The sequence below is a fragment of the Sturnira hondurensis genome, unplaced genomic scaffold (assembly GCF_014824575.4).
Source record: "Sturnira hondurensis isolate 20B ecotype Veracruz unplaced genomic scaffold, ASM1482457v3 Scaffold0010128, whole genome shotgun sequence".
Taxonomy (NCBI): domain Eukaryota; kingdom Metazoa; phylum Chordata; class Mammalia; order Chiroptera; family Phyllostomidae; genus Sturnira; species Sturnira hondurensis.
The window spans coordinates 8,193,345-8,212,509 of NW_028082759.1; the positions used below are offsets into that span (position 1 = coordinate 8,193,345).

The 19,165-nt window shown below is 37.4% G+C and overlaps 1 protein-coding gene across 2 annotated transcripts in view; it reads left to right on the top strand.

Moving 5' to 3' along the window:
* The window catches only part of TLL1 (tolloid like 1), a 160,947-nt gene that overhangs the window by 12,942 nt on the left and 128,840 nt on the right, over positions 1–19,165 (top strand). The window contains exon 1 of one of the 2 annotated variants that reach the window (XM_037058345.1): positions 311–578. The exons of the other annotated variant lie outside the window; for it this stretch is intronic. Within the exon in view, the coding sequence (XP_036914240.1) occupies positions 539–578 (40 nt within the window). The 5' untranslated portion in view covers positions 311–538. Of the gene's footprint in view, positions 1–310; positions 579–19,165 lie in introns of those variants that run through there. 2 annotated transcript variants of the gene reach the window in all.

Below are 19,165 nucleotides of genomic sequence, written 5' to 3' on the forward strand. Positions count from 1 at the left end.
TTTTTTTCTGGAGAAAAAACAGTGTAAAAATTTAGAGTCACATAACTGAGATAAAAATGGAAGCTGTGAAGGTATGTAGAGTTTTATGAAAGTACGAGAAGTGGTCAATAGTCTAATGTAGTCAGAGCAAAAGCTTTGTAATGGTTTGTGCTTTGGCAAGAAATGATTCTGGAAGGGGCAATGGAAAGGATCTTCAATGCCCTGCTAGGGGGAGTGAACTTGATCCCTTTGGCAGTGGGAAGAGCAATTGCTGAAAATTTAAAGTAAATCATTGCCTTAAGTACAGCCATTTTAATAGATAGGTGAGGTCGTAAGGATGGTTGGATGTAGCTGGTGCAGGAAGTAAAGAGCAAGTGGAAGCAGGGAGACAGCTTGTTAGAGTTACAGTGGAGGTGAGTGTTGACAAGTGCTTGCATTTGGATCGTGTCAGTACTTAAAGAAAAGAGAGATCGATTTAAGGGAGCAGTTATCAACTGCTTGGCCTTGAGGTGAAAGTCAAGAGAGGAGAAGAAAAGGAGGAGTCAAAGGTGGTGTCTTCATGGCTGCGTACCTGAGTGTTTGGAGAGAGAGTGATACAGGTGAGTATGGTAAGAATGAAAAACATGTTCCTGTGTTGTAGAGCAAATAAAGTTGGTTTTGAGATTCCTTGGAGTTGGATATAATCTGTGATGTTTGTTTCATCAGTTCCCCCATGTCGTTGTTCTTCAGGAGTATGTTGGTATTATTTGGATTTTTGTGTTCTATATTATGTTTGAAATTAATTGATCAAATCCCACTGTTTAAGTTTAGATTGGAATTGCATTGATTCTACAGGTTAATTTTGAGAGAACTGTTTTTATGATATTAAATCCAAGCCACAAACATGATATATTCCTGCATTTGTTTAGGCTTTCCTTAGTACTATTTAATAAATTTTTAACATTTTTATCTGTAAAAGTTTTTCCTGAACCATACAGCCAGGGAGAAATGTATTTGATTTTGATATACTTTTTCCCCAAAGTCCTTAATAGTCATTCATTTTAATAACTTACCTGTATAATCTTCACATAGGCAATCAAGTAATCTGCAATATACATGTAGTTTTGTTTCTTCCTTTACCAGCCTTATCCTTTTAATTTAATTTAATTTAATTTTTCTTGTCTTACTGTGCTGATAGTCTTCCAGGGTTGCACAGAAGTGATGAACTAAGGCTAGTTGACTCTGTTTTCGGTTTTTAAGAGAATGCTTTCAATTATTTATCAGTTATGCAATTTAGTTATTTCTCTTAAAAAGTAGATACCTTTTTATCAGATTAGAGATTAGCATTTACTGAGATGATATAATTGTCTTTATTTCATTCTTTAATGTGGTGAATTGGGACGATTTATTTAATAATATTAACCCACTTTGCATCCCCGAGATGGACCCAATTTTAAGCACGACCCATTACAGGAATATCTGGGAGGTAGTAAGGGTTTGGTCCCAGACTGCCGCAGATGTCGCAATACAGTGAGTCACAAATTTTTTGGTTTCCCAGGGCGTATAAAAGTTACATTTATCCTGTGCTACACACTGTGCTGTGTAAATGGGCAATAACATTATGTCTAAAAAAACGATGTACATATCTTAATTAAAAGTACTTTATTGCTAAAACATGCCAACTATCATCTGAACCTTCACAAGTAGTAATCTTTTTGCTGGTGTAATTGGTGAAAACTGAGTAATCTCTTGCCTCAGTGTTGATGACAACATGCTGTTTGCAAAACAACAAAATGGAGCACAATAAAAGGAGGTATGCCTGTGCTCTTTCTCCATCCTTGGATTCAGTGTATTGACATTTAGTTTGTTTTGCTTTGTTTATATGTTTCCTTGTTAGATTGGCCTGAAGCTGTTCTTTTATTGCTGTTGCCTTTGGGTGTCAGGACTATGCTAGCCTCTTCCATACTTGGAATCTTTTGTGGAGGGTTGGAGTTATTTGTTCCCTTAATGAATTTGAAAGGTTTCTTTGCTTCTGTTGGGTGCCTGGGAGTATGATCAGTTCATGACAAGTTTAAACTACAGAAATTCCCTGTTTCAGCTACTGGGCTACCACAGTGTGTCAATTTAGAATGCCAAACTTGCTTCGGGGATGATTTTTGCTTATGAGAGTTCAGAGGGTATGTGCTTTTCTTCCCTACTTAGTTTCAACTTTGAAGATCTGTGCTGTTACCTGGAGTGGTATGAGTTTAATATTTATTCTTCCCTAAACAGAGAAGTGTCAGTTTGGGAGTCTTAGGTCATCCTCTCAGGCCCTCCAGCTTGGGTGCACCTGGGACTGTGTGTTCTGCCCTTTGAGCCCAGCTTGCAACAGAATCCAATAGTCATTTCAACCAAGTTTGGAAATGCCCTCAGTTGAAAGCTGGCTTTAGTCTTCCTCTGTTTGTGTTTCTGGATCATCCCTTCCTTCACTCAACCTCGAAAATTTTTTTTTTAAAGATTTTATTTATTTATCTTTAGAGGGGAAGGGAAGGAGAGAGGGAGAGAAACATCAATGTATGGTTGCCTTTCGTGCATCCCCTGCTGGGAGTTGGCCTGCAGGGAACCGGCCTGCAACCCATGCATGTGCCCTGGCTGGGAATCGAACCACGGTCGTCTGATTCGCAGGCCCGCGCTCAATCCACTGAGCTACCCCAGCCAGGGCCCTCGAAAATGTGTTTGCTCATCTTGCCATACGTTCAGAGAGATTTTGAAATGCGTTTTATTTAGTATTTTTAGTTATACAGGAAGTTCAGCCCCAGGACTTAGTCAGCCATGTTGGCAGGAACAGCAGTTTCCAAAGAGGACGTTAAATGTTAAAAAGTTCTTCAAGATGTTCAACATTATTGGGCATTTCCTTTAAAATTTAAAATTACAGTGATTCAGGGGCTTTATTTAAAACTCACTTATCATTATGTATTACATATAACCACAAAGCCTTCCGTGAGAACATACCATGTATCTAATTTTGTTAACATGGAAAGTTCACAATGATGAAGCGATCATCATTTTTAGTGGACTTTTGAGGATATTCATTCCATTTTAGTATGCCCAGGCCCTCCAGAAATTGCATGAATTGTCTGTGAAGTTTTCATTGTACCTGTAAACATTTTTATGCCCATCACTGGAGAGGATTCATTTCAAATTTCCTGGGGGGAGATCACACAGATAGGTGTAACTCAGAGCAGCCACTGTGATCTGCAAGGAAACGACGCTGCTTACATAAAGCAGTCCAAGTTGCCTGCGCGGCAGTGCACGTCCAAGCAGTGCTGCCTTTGGGCAGATTTGATTACTCTTTAACCTTGTGGAAGGAGCTAAGGTTACGTTTTCCCTAAACTTTTCAATGAGGAAGGTAGGAAATGTGTTTCTGCATCTTTTGATATTTAATGTACTGGGGTTTACTGATTTTTGAAAAGATGGGAAAGCAACTCACCATCATTCAAATTCCTAAAAAAACATTAGTAAGGTTTTTCTTTATTTTTTTAACTTTAAAATGCGCCGATTTTCCTTAACCTCTTCTCACATGTTTATTCAAACTTTTAGTAATATGACTTTAACCTTCATTGACATTTACACTCTTTTAAAATTTCCTGGATAACCTTTCAGTTACAGGGCCTCAAAGGAAATTGTACTCTTTAATTTGTAGAACTGTAGCTCTGCATATACTTCAGCGCCTCACGTCAGAGGCACTGGAATGCTATTCTGGAGTCCAGATCAATCCAGTGTCACGTTGCCCCCCGTCTTGGAGCGGGTGGTTTACGTGAAGTTGGTGGTGACAACTTGTGAGTATGAACAGAAGTGAATTAGAAAGGCCACTCATTGCCCAAACTGTGTCATTCACTTTTTTATTGTGGTTTCCTGGAAATATGTCATTCATGATTTCTTTGAATTAAACATTACTCTCTCAGTGCCTCTTTTAAAACATAAATACCCTCTGCTGGGTCAATATTAAGTTATGAATGTGGAAATTATTAACGTGAAAGATCAAGCTCATTTCATAAATGTACTAGGGACACAGAAAATCGGAAGGTGGAGAAAGCAGCTCTGAGGATGAGGCTCGCCTACCTTACACTTTGCTTTCCAGCGGCTCATAGTCTGGGCATCCCAAAGACCCTCTTGCCCTTTACAGGTTTGCGCTCCTTGTATTGTTGCCTCTGCATTTATGCTCAGTGATTCTTACGTAGCTTTGATCTGGGGTGTGGTTATAGAGATTGTTCTTCTCTAAAGAAATTCTTCTAGCCTAACTTTGGGACTTCATCTTCAAGATGGTAGCTGTTGCCCTCGGCTCCAAATTGTGCTTGTTATTTTGAGTCATTGGTAAGCCCCAGTGGGTATTGGGTTTTGGAGTGAGATTATCCCTTGACAGTCTTATAAACTTCCACAGAATGATCATTTTTAAACTGCTTCTTTAGTCAGGTTTTCTATATGGGTGTTCATTACTTAAAGAAACTTTGCTCTAAGTTGAATGATTGTATTTATTGACATGAGGTTGGATAAAATCTTCATAAACTCAAGTAATGTGGACTGCTTCTGGCCAGGACGGAGTAACAGGGGCCAGATTTATTATTGCCTGAAGCCACTAAAAATAGACAAGATATATGGAACAGTATTTCTCAAGACATTGGGGTGTCAGGTGACAAAGGAAGGTCGTCTTTGGATGTAGGAAATAAATGAGGTTAGCTGTATGATTGCATCAGCTGACTACCTATCTGCAGGCCCAGGTAGGAGAACCCAGGCAGAGACCAGGAGTGTCCCTGTCTCGATATGGAACTGTGAGTCCAGAGAGTCAGGGCAGCTAGGGTTTGCAGGACAAAGTGCCTGAGAGGAAAGAGCAGCACAGAGAAAGAATTCTGGAGACCTACATAGAATCCCTGTACTTATTAAGCAGAGTGTCCAACTTGAATATTCCCCTGACTGTTGGTTAGTGTGTTCATGTAAAAAGACTACCCAAGGCTCAGGAAATAACCACCCAGAAGGATAAAAGGGGAAAAGTTTTTGGAGCTCATACAGACTAGGTAAATAGTATTCTGTTCTCACCAAGCAGAGTGGAAAAACCTCATATTAATTGGACATCAGGTAGAATACTGAGAAGAATTTTTCCATAATACTGGGAAAAACTAAGCTCTAAACTAAATAATGCTCTGATCCTACCTAACAAAGCTTGGAAAAGAGACCACTGAGGATCCAAGTAACTTAACTGCTACCCAGAAAAAAAAGTAAATAGTATTTATAGGAATATAAATATATCCAACAGGTAACAAGTTAAAATTCAACCAGTATTGCAGCATCATTTTAAGAGGCAACAATACTGGAAACAATGGGACTATTTTCCTAAGACTGCCCGTCTTAGGAAAATAGTGACCAAATATGTTATACCCTTAGTAGAAAATATAATGAAGATATTGAAGAGAATTAATTAAGTGTATATCTGTTGATCTAGTGAGATATTCATAGATTAATAAATGAAAAAAAAGAAAGGTTCCCCCAAACCTGCAAACAAAATGTGTATATTTGCTTATTTATTATTTACATAGAAGAGATGGAGAAAAATAGAGGTATGGAGGATATGTACAAGCCTGTTAATATTTATTAGCATATTTTTTCCAACTATAAGACAGACGTTTTAACCACATTTGTGCTTCAAAAATTTTTCTCCTATTTTTCTCCACTAAAACCTAGGTGGGTCTTGGGGTCTGCATTTAAGATGTACCTAAGTTTTAGGGGAGCAAAATAGGAAAAAAAAATTAAAACAATAGTTGTGGTAAAAAAGTGCATCTTATAGTACAAAAAATACAGTACCTGAAGAAATGGAATTTGAGTAGGATGCACAGGCTATGTAATTTTTTCTTTAATATCATTGACTTGTTTTATTTGTAAGATCAGCATAAATTACTTTTAATTTTCAAAACCTAAAATTTAAGAGGAAAAATTATAACAAAGACTATATGGGAATACTTAAAAATTATTGTAATGTAGAATAGCAGCACAGAAATATTAATTTGACTACATACTTTGATCACAACTATAGAATTGAGATATGTATGTGCATAAGGACCAGTAGAAACTCCAGAGTGATAGATATGTATTCTCCCCTTTCATATATCTAAATGTTTGTGAGTAATAATAACAATAGGTCTAATAAGTAAAGTATGTAAAATATAGATGGATATGGACAAAATAAATGTAGATATAAAAGTGTAAAAATGAAAGGCATTTGACTGTTATTCTTATGATTCATTTTTGTTTTCAATTTCCCCAAGCTTTATGTATATCGTATTATCTTAAAAAAATATCTCAACTGTGCTTGTAAAGAACCAAAAAAATTTGATTCAAAATGAAGAGAAAACTCAACCAAATGAAAGTGTCTCAGAAATGATACATATGATAGAATTAGTTGACAAAAATGTTAAAATAATTACAGTAGTATTTTATATGTTCAAGAAGCTCAAAAAAAATTTAACATGTTATGTGGTGTCTCAAAGGATGTAAAAATGACCCAAATCATATTTCTTGAGATGAAATATCCAGTGTCTGAGATTAAAAATACACTGGATTGTATTACCAACAGATTGTATACATTGCAGAATAAAAGATTAATAAAATCTGAATCCAGTATGAAGAACTATGCAAAATGGAAGACAGAGAAAAAGACTTTAAAAGCTTTAACAGAGAGTCAGTGAGCCGTGGGACAACATCAAGCGGCTTAATATGCAAGTAGTCGGAATTCCTGAAGGAAAAGAGACAAATGGGGGCAGGGTGTGGTGTGGTGCAATTATCTGAAGAAATTGTGGCCAAAAATTTCTACATCTGATGGAAACAAATCTATCGATGCAATAATCTCAACAAATTCCCAGTACAAAAAACGTGAAGAGAACTGCACTTTGTCATGTATAATCATATTTTGTAAATCCAGCGATAAAGAGAAAATACTAAAGAAGCTAGAGAAAAGAACACATTACAGAAAAACATACAAACGAATTACATATGGAGGAGCAACGACAGCAGATTTCTCACATAGGCAGTGCAAACTAGTGGACAGTAGAGCAGTGTCTTCAAAGTATCGAAAGAAAAACATTGCCAACTTAGAATTCTTTACCCTGTGAAGATATCTTTAAAAAGGAAGGTAAAGTACTGTTTTGAAGGTAAAGACATACAAAAGCTGAAAGAACTTATCACTACCCAACTTACCCTGCAAGAAGTGTTACAAGAAGTCCGTTAAGTGGATGGCAAACAACAACAGGTGACACTCATACTCAAAGGAACGAAGAGCGTGGGAAATGGTAACCACATGGATAGACAAAGACTTTTTTTCATTATTTAGATACCTTTCATTGTTTAAAACTTTTCTTCTGCACTGTCTTTTATGTCTCGTTTCACAGAGGATTTGGTGTACTAAATGCTCCCTCTTTGCTGTGGTTTTCAGTACTCCCTCGTGGTTCTCATCTACTGCGCCATGGCTACCTTGTTTTCTCCCCTTCCTGTTGTCTTCTTGCTTCCTGGCTTACGGTGTTTGCACTCCCTGCCTCCTTGGACTTAAAAACACACACACCTACTTTGATAAAGGTGAGATTTGGTTAAAAGTACTGTCAAATAAAACATTGAAGAGGGTATAGAATAAGTAAGAGTGATAAATATTGGAGGTTTAGGGTTAGGAGCTGAAGTAAAGAGATAGTACTCGAGTGTGTTAAAACCAAAGTTAAGTTTCCTAATTTGTTTTCTAAAAACGTCAATCAGTCACTTTGCTGATTCATTTCCCAGACTCTCACCCATGAGAGACCCCACAAATGTCCAGTGACACAGGTACCGTCATTATAGTTTAGAAATGATTCTGCTTATCTTTTCGGGGTAATACTGTAGTGCATTTCTAGGATAGGAGCAGTATAGGAGTCAGCAAACGGTTGACTTGTTTTTGCAAATAAAAGTTGAAACTAAGTTTCACCAAAACACAATTCTCTCACGCAGTGTCCACTGCTGGGTTCATGCCATGACAGCAGAGTGGGGTAGGCGCAACCTCCAGAGTTGGTACGGGCCTCTGGCAAACCTAAATTATTTCCTTTCTGGCTCCTTAAGAAAATGTTTGCTGACGCGTATAGTTAATTAAAATTAATAATAGCAAATATAGCATTTACTATGTGCTAAGTAGTTTTACTATAGTAAGTAACACTATTAGTTCTAAGACTCATAAAAGCCATATAAAGTAGCTACTGTGAAAATACCAGTTGAACTGAGGGAAGTGAGAGTAGTTGAGCAGTTTGGGCTAAGTCACAAAGCTTAAAGTGGTAGGGCCAGGATTTGAACAAAGGTGGCTTGACTCCAAAGTCTAGGCTTTTAACAGCTGTCTCACACTGCTGCTCCAATGAAAGAAATAAAGGAAGTACAGGATAAAAAAAAAAGACAATCCAGCATGTAGAATACATGATGAATTTGTGCCTAGCCAACTAATTTAGGTGAAAAGCAGGGAATTATTTAAATTACAAGAAAGAAGATAAGATATATTCGTTTTAGATTAATTATTGCAGTGTCTTCAGGCTTATATGTGAAAGAATGATTGTGTGACCAGCCAAGTTTTTAAAAACAAATTTAGTGTTATTCACCCTTAGTGAATGACTTCTTTGACTGAGGCCTGTATCTCAGTCCAGTATTTCACAGCACAGAAGAGTCAGGCTTTTTTTGTCAGCCTCGCTGTTCCTCAATTTTATCTTTTTTGTTTTTATTCAGTGTTATATCCATGGAACTGTTCCACCAAGGAATCAAAATCATTTCCAAAATTTTAGTTTCACAACTTGGATTTTCCTTAAGCCTGTTTTATATTTTCTGCATCACTGTAGTAGAGAAATCAGTAAGCATTTATTTTGGTAATTGTTTGCAACTAAAACATGTGGAACAAAACAGGCTCAAGAGACTCTGACAGCTTGCTTATTTTTCTTGAAACTATTTGAGTTTAGGTTTTTGACACATTGGTCTCAAAAGAGTTTGAAAATTATAAACATACAATGTGGTAACTTTCTCCTTATGGAAATTGTACCAGTGTTTAGCATGCGTTAATATTTAAGAATATGTCAGAATTATGCTTTTATTAAAAGACCATCAAGTCCATTTTTGGATTTCAGCCAGTGTTCTTTTCCTTTTAGTGCTGCAATAGATATTCAATGTGTTTTGTTCATCATGAGATGTTAAAGCCATTTCTATTCATTGCATCCAAGTAGCCACATCAGTAACAGAAATGGGTGCATTTTCTTTTTCTAGCCACCTGTGCAGTATGTGAGGTATTAGAGTATCTTGGAGAGAGTGTCTTGTCCTGCAGAGAGATGATGCTATGGTTGGGAAGAATAAGTATATCGATGATTGTGATAAAAATGCACAGTAAGGTCAGTTTTGTATAGGACACTTTATAAACTTATGGTAAGCCAAACAACATTACAGTATTGAAATACCTATTTAGGATAATAATATACGTTCATGGAAAATATAATAACTCTTTGCAACATAAGTGTTATACTAGGAGCATAATTTTTGGTTATTAACATCAAGTTAATTTTCAATGCCTTCTATAGTCCCTGCTGGTAAAGGTTTTGCCAAATTTCTTGAGTGATATAATTGATCAGTAGGAACCCATTAGAGACCAGAACAAAGGAGAGAAAAGGAATGGGTGTTAAGGAAAGGGACAGAAGAACATTCAGAATACAAACAAACGGTGTCCTGCTCCACCAGGGCATGAGGAATTGTGTTGGGGTGAAAAATGCACTAGACTGAGAGTCAGGGAATTTGGATACGGGTCCTGGCTGTTGAACTTTCCGAAATCCTTGAAACCGATTTTGCAGGGTTTAGCATGTCACCGAGATCATGAGTTTCACACAGGAAAGGATTTGTCAGCACATTAAAAAGGTCTGGGAGGACACATTAGGTCAAGGAGTTCCTTCTGCAGAGCAGATTGGACTTGCAGGGGCAACAAAGGGAGACTTTTATTCTCCTCTTTAGTATTGTTTGAGTTGTTTCTAATGTACAACTGCTACTTTCTTTAGTTTCATCTAAAAAAGAAAAGGGAGAAAGAACTGTAAAACAAAATTTAATGAAGTAACTTTTAGACATCGATGCTGTTGATCTCTTAGTCTTATATCCTCCAATAAAATTAGGGAGTTGGGTCCCTAAAACCAATTTCCTATCTTGCATCCTGTGATCCCATGGAGAACGACAAATGTGGGCACTTCCCTCACTACTACATAAGAAGGAATCTTTGCATTAATGTGTTCAAGAAAATCAGGTAACCGAAATGCCCCGGTATACTGTAATGTTGAAATCGTAATTTGGGTCAGTACTATGTAACTGAGTAAAATAATACATCATTTCATATAATCATACCACCCACTGGAAGTAGTTACTGTTATGGCCGCCCATCACCCAGTTTTACATGGAAGGACACCGGGGCTCAGCCAGGTTCGCCAACATGCGCCTGTTCACACTGCTGCGATGTGATGCGACCCAAGCCTGAGTCCTCGCCCGAAATCTCAATCACTAAGCGCATCTACTCCCTCAATCTTTGGGGGTATAAACATTCCTGGATGTGTGGAAATGATGATTTATTTTAGTTTACAAAGTAGGAAACTCACACTCTGTTGGATTTTCATCAAGTGCTTCCTTTTTGATCCTTCTCCTCTCTTTTCCAGTTTATTTTTCAATATACCTAAGTTAACAGCCCCCACCTCCTTTCTGTGACTCACGTGATTTGTCCTTTTTTCCTATTCTTCCATCATAAAATGCATTACCCACATTTTAATCTTTCTGAAACACAAATGTCTTTCGATTTATGGGTCTGCTTCAAGTGACAGTATTTCTTTTTTCTACAGAAAAATTAAAGTCAAAGATTTCTTAAACACGATACTGACTCTGAACCCAAAAGTGGGACAATGCACTGTTACTGTTGTTAACAGTCTAGCTGCCTACATTCCATTTCCTGACTACCTTTCTGGGCCTAATGGACAGTCTTACTCCGACCTTCAGCTGGAACCTCTGATTTCTGTGTGTCTCTGAATCGTCAGCCATGGAGGCCGCCTAGATCCGCCTTACTCTTTTGTTGCCTCCTAATTTTCATTCCAAAATTTGGCTTGGTATGTCTTCTGGTTTTGTAATCAGTTTCTGTGACTGATGTGAATAGCTCTCAAACCTGTCTGAGTATCAAAATCACCTAGAGAAAAATGTTAAATTTGGGATTCTGCAGTACAGCTCAGAAGTGCAAAACCAGTTGCTTGAGTTGGGACCTGGAAATCTATACCGACTGCTTTTCATGCACAACCAGACCGGGAGTCCCGTCCCTGTGATAGCTTTACCTGAAGCGGTTGTTCATGTAGGTTTTCTCCTGGTTCAGTGGTCTGGGTTCTTCACCAGGTTTGGGGAGTTAGGGAACAAGGTATCATTCTGTATGGCACTTTGATTATAAACTTCTTATTGGGAATTTTAATAAGTAAGCATTCTAATCTACAGAAATGTGTGTCTGTTTATATTTACAGTTGTGTAAGCACATCATAGTAAATTGCATTTAGAATCATATTTGCAGCAGAGGTGCTCATTTTACCATATAACAAAAAAAAGCTTTTTGGACTGAGTTCTTTTCTATTCTTTAATCAAATATAAAACACTTAATGCATTGGAGTTTCAAGCAAATATTTTTAAAAAACCATCATCATCATACCACATGACTGTGAAGTAATTATATGTTTATTCCAAACAGTTTTTGAAATAAGAGATGTCAGCCTATTTCCCAATGGATACATTTCATATTTCAATAACTAGTCTAAATCATTGATCTTTTCAATCCCCTTTAAGTACTTGTGAGTTTGTTACATTTTAAATTGTCAATGAGAATAAATTTACTCATGTTAATCAATACATTGAATATTTAATTAATGTGTACTAAATACTAGAGAAATCTTATTGGATGATAGAGAGAAACACGGTTTATGTCTTGGTGTAGCTGACTATTGTCCCTTTTTATTGTGTGACAAAGAGCCCTTCCATAGCCGAGTGTTCTCATTTGGCACCTCATGTTATTTTTCTCTCTGACTCAGCACATGCAGATTACTTTTTGAACTATGGTTTAATTACAAAGAACTGTTTAAAGCAAATAAAATGATATATAATTTATTCAGGGCAGAGCTGATCCTGCTTAGGTATGAAAGTCAAGTTGAAAATATGTTAATACTGTGTTCCAAAACAGAATTCTGTATTATGGAGCCTTCCCTCCTGTGTCTTAGCCTTAATTTGCAGTTGTGCAAAATAACAGCTGTCTCTTAGTAGCCATTGAAACTGAGCTACTATGTAAAACACCTGTACTGCAGTTTGTAATTATTTACAGTACACACTGGGGAAGTTCTGAAACTCTAAGAAGTCAATGCAGAGAGTCTCTGTAATCCTCCCATTCTTTACCTTCTTTAGTTGCTCACAGCACCAATAAGAAATGTCTAAACTCTTTTCAGGAATGTTTGTATGTTTACATTGCCCTCATTTGATAGTATTTTCTGCTTAGCTTTCCTCCTATGTGTAAAATGTTCATAGGGCTTGTTTTTTCCATTGCGGCCCTAGAGAACAATGGGCTGTCCTTAAAACGTTATAGTATGGGGATGTGGAGAAGTCTTGAACCTACTTGTGTTCTTTTTCTTAGATTTTTTTCCCTAAATGCACATTAACAGTTTTTGGAGTCTGTGGAATGCAATTTGTAGTGCTTTCCAAACCCATGGAATACTCTGACTTCGAGAAAGGTATCTGAAGGTTGGATGTTTGAGCCAGCTAAGTGTCACCAGAGAGAGAGATGGGGTGATCCTTCGTTGAGACAGAGGGATTCCCCGGAGGTGCGTGTGGACAATGGCAATCCTCATGCAGAACGTGAACAGTCTTAGACGGGTGTACACCGTTCTTGCAGGCTCCTCGTTGGCTGCTGGGTTGGCCTGCCTCATTTTCACAGTTGCAGGCAGAACTTTTGTTTTAGAGACAAAAACTTTGCTTAAGTCCAGCTCAGCAAACAGTCTGACTTAGAGGTTTGTGAGTTTTTCTTGCACACCAGGTCCTTCAGAGGTGCCCTGAAGTGACTCAGGTGGGCGGTGCTGATGCAAAGGAGTCATGTTACAACTGGAGATTTTGAACTAGGGAACTCTTTTATTATGGACTGCAAGCAAGGTTGTCCAGACTTTGCCCCGTGCTGCTCAGCAAACAAATCTGCCTCCTGTCCTATCTGCCTAGGCTGTTCTTTGTACAAAAACCCTCAAACAGATAGCCCAGAACAAAGGACACCAGTCCTTCTGCTCATAGGATGTGCTCCTGTGAGACCTCGGAGAATGGTCTCCTAATAGTTTTGAGCAGTGAATGTGCTCACGTTTTAAACTGTTCCTACCAGAACTTTGTAACCCCATGTACAAATTCTGGTTTACTGGAGTTTACCTGGGAGTGTATTTTTTTATATCGTCTTTATCATAGGCGATGCTGGTGATTAATAGTCCAGCTCAAAGATAAATAACTAGACGTACAGAGGAGGGCAGGAGCAGGTCATCAGTGATCAGGCCCCATTTCATATTCTATGGCAAGTGACAGTGGCCTTTTGAGGTTCTAGGAAGCATGTTAAATGTTTCCTAGAACATGTAGCCCCAACTGGAATTTCCTTTTAAAGAAGATGGTCTAAGAAAAAAAAATGGAGGAAGAAAAACCACCAAAGAAATAAGGTCCAGCTATTCAGCTATACCTGGATCTCAGGTATAACTACTGAGAACAGGATTAAGTCTGTTTCTACACTTTGAGTGAAATCCTGTGGTTAGGATGACATGATTAAGACATGGAGTGCTCTGATGAATTGCAGGTTTATACCTTTCTTTGCCAGGTGCTTAATTGCCTGCAAGGAAGATGGTGCTTTTGAAGTGAATTTTGTGTTACTGTTTATATAATTGAGGTTATTAGTACTGAGGATTATTTATTTGCTCAGCATTAGCAACTAGAAAACTGAGGCCCAGGAAGTCTGGGATACTGACATAAAGTCCTGCAGAACAGAGGGGCAGAGCTAATCTCTTACCTCCTTGGACAGCATGTTCACGCCTTTCCATTTACTCAAAAGGTGCACGTAATGTTAAGGTCTAAATGAGAGAGTGGGGGAGAAAGAGAGAGGGAGAGAAAAAGGGAGGTAATGAGGGAGGGATAGACTCACAGAGAGAGAGAGAGAGAGAGAGAGAGAGAGAGAAAATGAGAGACAGGCACCAATCTCAGCGGGAATTGTAATCCTGTATGTATAGAAAACTTGACTTGTCACTGTAATTACCTGCCCAAATTAGTATTGTGTTTGGGCACTTGCCAGAATGAATGAAGGTGCATTTCGGCTTATGACGAGAGCTTGGCCCTAGTGTAGAAATATATTAATTGCCATTCAGAATCACTTTAAAAAAAGATGAATATCTGAGATGCAACTACAGGATTGCCTTAAGCTCAATAAACAAACAATTAAGCTAATTATAATCTACCAGTGAAACTTTCAAGCATTGAGAAATTGGCCTCGTTTCATGTTTGGTGAAAGACAGAGAATGTCAGAGTGGTTTAACTACTTTCATGTGTCGTCAGAGGCTTTGGCTGTATTAAGCTGGAAGGGATCTTAGCATCTGTTGGGATGATTTTTTTTTCCCTTCCAGGAGCCCCAAGTTCTTGGAACCCTGATGCAGGGCAGAAGGACCCACTGAGGATGAAGGTCATCTAATCAGAGCCACTCTATTTTTTACCACATCTTGGCTTCTGTTACTTAGAAAACAAACTCAAACTCTGACCAATATAATATTTTATATCTTGATAGGAGTTTAGGTACATGCATTTATTAAAACTAAGTGAATATACACTTATGATTGTTGTTTTATTATATTTGCATTTTATGTAAAAAAACTACACAATTGTTGAATTCAATTATAACATGCTGAATGAAGTACATAGAGGGAGGTGTGTTGATGTATGTGATTTACTTGGAAATGCACCAAAAACAAGGTGGGTTGATGGATGGATATGCAATGAAGCAAGGATAGTCAGATGTTAGTGGTAGAATGTAGATGGAGGGGTAGACATTCTGTGGCTATTTCAACTTGGCTAAATGTTTAAAAATCTTCTTAGTTGTTTGAGAGGAAACTCACCAATATAGTTCACCCCTCGCGTTTTTATAAATGAGGAAAGCAAGGTTCAGAGAGAAAAAGATTAAGTCATTGGCAGGGCAAGAAGAACCCAAAATTTAAGAACTGGTTCTGCTTCTTATATTTACATTCAAGTTTGAGCATTTACTCCAAGATTTCTTTTACATAAATGTCAGAAAAATCATGAGTATTGTCAAAGAAACTCATGGAACAAGGGCATTCTACAGAATTATCAAAACTCCTACTTTCAGGAAGATATCTTTCCCCCTCCCTTGTGGTTTATTTTTCATGCTTGTAGCATTGGGGCAGTTTTTGTGTTTCTCGCAGTTTAATGCGTTAGAACTGAGTGGGACTTACATATTTTATGGTATTTCTGAGCCAACTTTCCATTCTGTTTTCTGCTCACATAAAAATAAATGCATGCGGTATTTCTTGATCAGTAAGTTCCTCTGAAATCCTGTAAGTGAAGGTAAAACTTTTTTAGAAAAGAAGGTCCATGAACTTTACATAGAGTCTCCTGATACCTTTTTTGGGGGGACTGGTTTAGCTTCTGATGTTCGGTATGAGTCATAATGAAGGACTATCTAAAAATGACTTTTCCTTTACTCTTATAACCTTCTAGAACATTTAGAGGATAAGAATGTCTGGAGTCAAGACTGCTTAGGTTGAAATTCTGTAAATTCTGGTTGTGATATTTCTAAGTGTGAAAACTTGGGGAAGTTACTCAAATTCTCTGAGCCTTTTTCTTTAGGTATAAAATGGGAATAACAGTACCCTACAGATAAAGTATTTAGTAAAATCAGTTGTTACAAGTTTTACTTGTGGTAACCTTAGAGTTTGGTAGTGAAGGTCTTAGATATAACATTTTATATGTGTATTTTGTTTCATGTATTTTCCTTTTTTTCATAGTGACATTCACTTTCACAAGGGACTGTGTTTCTGGATATTTATAGGGTTTAGATCTTCGCCTTTCCTGTCAATGAAGCTCGCACACTCTAATTCTTACAGTTGTTTGCACAAAAGCATGAGTCATCTCTAACACACATTTTAGTTAAGATTGGGTTTATTTATTCCCTAACTCTGTTGTCTGTTAAGAGATTCTTGCTTTCTCAGGTTTTTGTGTTGATTACTACTGTTTAGTTTCCTCCCTAGAATTCCAAAATGTAAGAATTATAGAATTGTAGATTTGTATATCTCAAGAATAAGAAATAAAGACTTCTAAACAAGTGAAAAATTCAAGCTTTGGTCAGCATAACTTTCAAAATTGAAATGTAAAGATGCTACCTTTTTATATTAAGTAGATGAAGGTATTGTTAATTGTAGACACAATTTTGGATTAATGAAAATGTTAGCCAGAAAGTTATTGGATAGGCATTTTTTAATCCACCTCCACATTCATATACATATGAGATAATAGTATATCATTGAAGGAGAAAAAAATGTCAAGTTTATATTTTACTATAGTTGAGTAGTTGTGTAATGCTTTCTTTGTCATTTGTAATCTTTTTAAAAAATAATGTGATATTTTAGAGTTTCCAAGAATGATGAAATGATTTTATGGTACAGAATCATCAAATTTAGAGGGCTGGGAGGAAGCTTTGAGATCATCTGGAATTTTAGATTCCTGGTTTTTAATCCTATTTCAGGAAATTAAAAAGCATACTAATGTTTAGTGGTATTCCAGATGTATTAAATTAGAATTTCTGTGAATGGGGCCCGAACAGCCTTAGTTTTCAAAATCTTCCATGAGGTCAGTGTCAGAATCATCCACTTGTTTTTTGGCTAACTTTTAGGAAGGAAACAGAGAACTGCTCTAGATCTCTGTGAAGTCATGGAACTGTTTACATTCAAAATTGAAACAGAATCTTGATGCCCTCTTCAACCAGTGTTTTTCCTACTCTTCCTTGCTGTTTCTCTTTTGTTGGCCCAGATTGTGTTATTATTTTTATTGAGTTTAGTGGCTCCAAAGATCCTTGGGAGAGATTGCTCATGTGCACCAGGCCTTGTTTTGGTGGGTGAGCTTCAGGAATGTTTCACATTTGTATTTCCTGCAACATTGGGGAGTGAGTAAAGATGTCGGTGTAGCCCCTACATCCCTGAACTGGACTGGTCAAGCTGTTCCACAAGTAGGGTTTTCGGTGCCAGGAGAAAGTGCTGTGATACTTCCAGTTGGTTACTGTAAGTTTTAAGCACTACGAATTAATTAAATTGTATTCTACGTTATTCAGTAATAATAGAATATGTGCACAAGGTATACCAGGAAAAACTCCAGCCATTTTTAACATAATGAGAAAGGCTTATACAACACTGATGGAACCTAGCAGCCAAGGCGAGTGGACTTGGATGCACACGTGTGAACAATGATGCCTTCACTGTACTAGTCAGTGGGGGTGGTAGATGCCATTGAGTGAGTGTGTGCACTGTGTGGCCACCACATTTCAAAAAGACTGAGCAAGTAGAGCAATGAATCACCATCATATTTTGCTTTAAACTTGAGTAGTATCCATGGATACTGTGTGGATGATTCAGGAGGCTTTCGGGGCTAATGTAATGAGTGCAGTGCAAGTAAAAGGGGCACAACTGCATCAAAGATGGTCAAGAATCTGTTGAAAGTGATCTATGTTCTGCATGGCCTGCCACAAGTAGACATCTGAGAATGTGGAACGTGCATGGGCTGCAACCAACAAAAATCAGCAACTGATAAAGTGAGAACAGAAGCTGATCGGCGGATTCCAAAGACTACTTTGTCCAAGATTTTGATGCAGGATCTTGGCATGAAACATGTCATTGGCAATTCCAACAAAAGATTTTGCAGAGGTTTTGGAACAGTGGAAGAGACACTGGGAGAACTGTGTAAGGTCCCAAATGTACTTTGAAGAGAACTGAGGCATCATTGTTCTATGTACGATGTTTCTTGTATCTTCTTCAAGAAACCCCTTTATTTTTCATAGTACATGGTTAGATACCTTCTGGACAGACCTTGTATGAGACTAGTGTTAGTTAGGGAACATATATAAAATTTATTTTAAAGATGGTAGGATAAATAATAAATATTCTGTAATTTAAGTTCATTGAAAATTATTTTTCTGTTTTATGATATTCTTATGATTTTTCTTCTATTTATATAAGCAATATAATTTATATATTACCTACCATTCATTAGCATTCCGTGTGTTCCAAAACTTTTTAAACGTGGAGTTGTAGTATTATCATGCCATTAAAGCTAATTTCCAAATGAATAGCAATATGAAATGATGAGTTTGCAACCCTGTAATGATATATTCTTTGGATAAATATAGTTTATTCTAGGTCTTCATCACCATTTCTTGCTGTGGTGGGATAACATTATAGTCTCAAATGGCATGCGGCCAAACGTGGATGCAGGGTTAGCGCCTCTCGCAGGCCTTGTTTAAAGCACTCACGCTGGCGTACTACTGTGCTTCTTTACTTCCAGACTGACCACTGCTCTAAGCAGTGTGGGGGCAATGCCTGGGCTGCCGAGCCCTTCAAGTTCAAGAAGAAGCACCTGGACTTCTCATGATGGGAGGTCAGAGTCAATGTAAGTGACTTCCTAATTTGGGGGGCTAAATCCCTTCAGTGATTCAGATCTGTGTGAAGTCAGCCGCATCAGTGATTACTTCCAGTGTGTGTTGTACATCATAACCCAACATCATGCCACTGGCCTAAAACAAAACTTTAGAAGTATTGCTCAGGTATTAAATTCTTATGTATCTCTGGTGAAAAACATGGTAAAAATATGATGTGTTCATTTTTTTTGTTTGTTTCCTTAGGGTTACTCATAGATGTTTTTAATTCTGTGAAAATATCACTTTGAGGACATTGGAGTTACTTTGAAACTTTGTGTGAAGTATGGTTCTGAGAAAACTTAGGAAGTTCTATTTCAAATTTTCTTGGACTTTAAAACTGAGCATAAATGGACTCATAAATGCATAACTGGTCAAAGCTGCAAAATCTGTAGCTTTGAGAATAGTTTTAATTTTGATGTATTTGAGCATTGTTGTTGAATATTG